The sequence below is a fragment of the Lygodium microphyllum genome, chromosome 5 (assembly GCF_053477565.2).
Source record: "Lygodium microphyllum isolate KBCC chromosome 5, Lygodium_microphyllum_v1.1.10, whole genome shotgun sequence".
Lineage (NCBI taxonomy): Eukaryota > Viridiplantae > Streptophyta > Polypodiopsida > Schizaeales > Lygodiaceae > Lygodium > Lygodium microphyllum.
The window spans coordinates 68,536,645-68,540,748 of record NC_141139.1 but is presented as its reverse complement, the minus strand read 5'-3'; the positions used below and the strand labels follow the sequence as shown (position 1 = coordinate 68,540,748).

General features: G+C 40.4%; 1 protein-coding gene across 1 annotated transcript; it reads right to left on the bottom strand.

The window, feature by feature from the left end:
- Positions 1-1,963: 1,963 nt before the first annotated feature.
- Positions 1,964-3,168, bottom strand: LOC148035939 (pathogenesis-related protein 5-like). The gene has a single exon (XM_087679048.1). It carries the CDS (start codon positions 2,974-2,976, stop codon positions 2,242-2,244), a length of 735 nt encoding a protein of 244 aa, XP_087535174.1. The 5' UTR covers positions 2,977-3,168; the 3' UTR covers positions 1,964-2,241.
- Positions 3,169-4,104: the final 936 nt, after the last annotated feature.

Genomic DNA, 4,104 nt, shown 5'->3' with positions numbered 1-4,104 from the left:
GTGTTAGAATATGCATAAAACGTGTTTTTAATGGGAAAAAATTTAAGTTGCATCAATATGCATATCCAAATTTGCATTGGCATTTTCATGAAGAAATATTGAGACATACATCAAGTGCATATGAGCACACCCATAGGTGCTTGTATTGCATTCTTATTTTTCTTAGAACTACAATAGAAATCAACATTACTATTTTCCTTATGCCTTGTATTGATTATGTAGGTCTCTAATGAAATTTAGTAGCTTTGAAATTTTATTTACCATCTAATAAACATCTCCACACTTATCAAAATTGGCACAATATGTAAAGAGGTATACATACCATACGGTGTACTAGTAATCTTATGAAATTTAGTAGCTTTGAAATTTTATTTACCATCTAATAAACATCTCCACACTTATCAAAATTAGCACAATATGTAAAGAGGTATACATGCCATAAGGTGTACTAGTAATCTAAAGAGAATATGTGAGTTTAAATACTAGCAACTAAGGGGTCTAAGTTGCCTATTTGCACTCATTATTTTTCTTTGAGTTGTTCTAAACTGTTGGGACTAGATTCTGGGTTGATTTTTGTAAATATCATTTCGATGTAATCTCATCTTTCAACGTTAAAATCATTTTTTTGCACAGTAATTTTGTATACAATATTTAGACATGCATGCTCTAAAGTTGCTTTACATTGACTAGACTCATTATTTTCTAGACATCAAACTATTATAGAGACATTTTGTCTTACTTCTCATAATCTACATAAACAAGGCATTAGTGTTCACAACACCTTGACCTACCATGTGTCCTTGTAAAATGTCTATGTTAGATTAGCTCTATGACTACATGATGTATTGCATACATAGTGTTTTTTGTAAATAAAGGCTAAATTTTTCTTTGGAATACATATACATCTCAAGAATCCCTACACATAGATGAATAATGATCTTTGACAAATCTCCCTATTACAACCATACTAGAATTGTGAATATTGTTGATGCACTTCATAATACTCCTGAACTTCTTGTTGAGGACCACATTTTTATGTTGAATTGACTTGTTATGCTATACTTTTTGTAAGTAAGTGATTGCGCATGTGCATATATACAAATTTGTTGAAAAAACTATGAAGGTATAGGTTGCCTCAAGGAGTGCATTGAGTACCACAATCATCCATAGCTTCATAATAATATGAAAAGTTAGGACTATAAATACTACAAGACTTGCAAAATCCATGATTTAACTACTAGATATCTCAAATATCTAATAGTGTGTGAAGTTGTCTCACTTGCTCTTGCATAAATCATATCCTAAATAAAAATGTCTCTCACAGAAACCTAAGTTTGAATTCAATGTGCATAGGACTCAAAAGCACATACACAAATAGACAATAACATTTGAATCTAGTGTTGGTATTATGAATCTGTATAATCAGGGAAGAAAAAAAATTTGAGATCCAACCACAACCCTATCATGCATATTTCATCATATTCAAGTTCATCCATAGAGAGAGAGTGCATGACTTGTGCAACTTGGATGCATGGTTGTCTTGGAGTTGTTATGATATGCAAGAACTCCTTTCATTAAACATAAGCATATCCATCTATTCTACATTCATCATTTCGTAAACATATGATTTATATATCAAAGAATTTGAAGATCAGATTATATTGATAGAGTAAGTAGGACTATATGACATGTCTTTAGCTCTAAATACCCATTAGGGTTTTTACAGTGATCTTAAATCATCAAACAGTTTTATTAGAGGAATTATTTTTTACATAATGTTAATATTGTGGGAGAGAAAATTTAGGCACCAAATCAAACAAGTCTGTAGCACAGATATGATATATTAAGTTATAGTTCCATGCCCATGCCTCTCTTAATAAAGGCCTTATTCTTCTAGCAACGCACAAACCTTTATCTATGAAGCGTGCAATGATATTGTGAAAAGAAGCCCCCTACCAAGGAGCTCTATGGAACCCTGCTTTTCAAAAATAACTCCCATTGTACAAACGTGACAAGCTGCCGACATTCTTGCTAGCTTGCAATCTAGTGTGTAGTGTATTATTCAGTTGATCATTGCCATGATGACAGATAGAATTATCTAGCCTTTTGTGTGTTTAGACTCTTGATTGCGACTACGTACTCAATTATCACTTATTAAAGCACTCTCCGAAGTAATAAGGGATACTCGAATCACTATGGGGAACTTAGTATTTCGACCATGGAAATTTCATCCAAGTCAAGTCATGTCAGATGAATGCATATTAACCGGACGACGGACGTTTTATTACAACGCACCGCTGGTCTGGTACACAGTCGCTTATAATAACTAGCTGGCCGCGCTAGTGCGGGAGGCCGTATATTAATGGAGATAGGTAGGTATTCAGGGGCAGAAGGTGATGCGAAGGTGCCCCCTGTGGGCGTGCCGTGGGTGGCGTGGTCGTCCTTAGACCAGCTGTAGGCGTCGGGGCAGGAGGCGCGCACGTTCTGGGCGTAACCGGTGTTGGGGTCGTCGCGGTTGGGGTTGACGCAAGCATTGCCGTTGATGTTTCCCGAGGGACAGATGGAGCGCGCCGCGCTGCAGGAAACGCCGGCGCCGTCGCCTGTGATGCTCATGCCCACACCCAGCTGAAAGCCGTCCACGGCGCTCACGTCGTAGAAGTCCGTGCCCGCCGGGTTGTTGATGGTGAACTCGGCCAGGAGGCTCGGCGTGCCTGTCCCCAAGTTGCCCGACCAGCCATTAGGGGGCGTCAGAGACCTTGTCTCGCCGGACGCCAGGGAGAAGCCTGTGGTCCCTATGGACGGACCGCCGGCGTTCTCCCGCACTTGCACGCCCAGGGTGCTCCCGCAATGGTTTACCACATTGAAGGAAGTGGCCGATACAATATTTATTAACTCACTTGTCATACTCATCAGTATCATTGTCACGACGGCCAGTGATGCTACCAGCGATGACCTGCAGCAGCTTGCACCAGCCATATCGTCGCTTGCGGACAATTTGTAGTGTCGTTTATCGAAGAAAGTATTGGACGCGCAGCCTGATGTTTCTGATGCGGCCTCTATTAAGAGTACTGCTCTGAGTGACGTTTCTGGTACGGGCTCTATCAAGAGGAGTACGTCTGCTCTGAGTTAAATGTAAGGTCTGTTGCGTTGTGTTATGATCTGCGCCTATGCTCCTCGTCTTGATTCATATTTCGCTTACCGATCCGACTCTTATATATAATTAGCAGCGCAAAGTACTGATAGAACTAGATGACTAGTTGTCCTGGGACGTCCTCAAATGTCAGCGGACGACGTCATCGACCCGTGGATGAATTAGCTGTCTAGAGTGTGCGGCCGACGCGGTCGCACGCTGCTACGTCTGTTGTCCATCCAAGGAAACGGCAAGCATGGAAAAACTTGCTTTTGAACGGCGCTGCTACGTCTCTTGTTCAAACGTGAAACGCTCTCGACCGGGGCATGCGGAATTAGAGTTTGGGAAGGCCGGATGAGTCCTCCTTCGAAGCAGTCACCAACGCGTGAGTCCTTTGTCAAAGTCTACAGCGCTTATTACCACAAGGGAGCAAGTCGTCACGGCTTCAAAAGCCCTTCAGCGGCCAGCAGCCCTCGATCCTTTCAAATTTGAGGGCTGAAGCTCTCGACAACTTCCTTCTATCAATGTCTATGTCTTGTGTTGAAGGGCAACCTTTCGGTTCGTCGTCCTTCTAGGCTAAATTTGACAATATTGCCCTTCTTTAGATGAGTAAAACTTTCAAAGTCCTCTATTGAAGAAGGAATTTCCATTTCACCTCGTGCTTATTACCACATGGGAGGACGACGTTGTCAAACCTTAGAGCCCTCAAATTCGAAAGCAACTATGCCTTTTGTTGAAGGGTAACCTTTTTTATCATCCTTCCGAACCAAGTTTAGGTTGAAATTTACACTACCATGCTTCTTTAGATGAGGAGAACTCTCATCCATCCTTTATTGAAGAAGGATTTTCTTTTCCTCATCATTTAAATGCCCTTCTTCAATGGTCTATTAGGGTTATGTAGCACTAACAATTTAACACACTAACATTAAAATAGAATTCTAGAATTACATTTATGAAAATATATTTAAATAGCC

Bases quoted from the DNA above. Each gene is read 5' to 3' on its own strand.
- LOC148035939 (XM_087679048.1), bottom strand. From the start codon at position 2,976: ATGGCTGGTGCAAGCTGCTGCAGGTCATCGCTGGTAGCATCACTGGCC.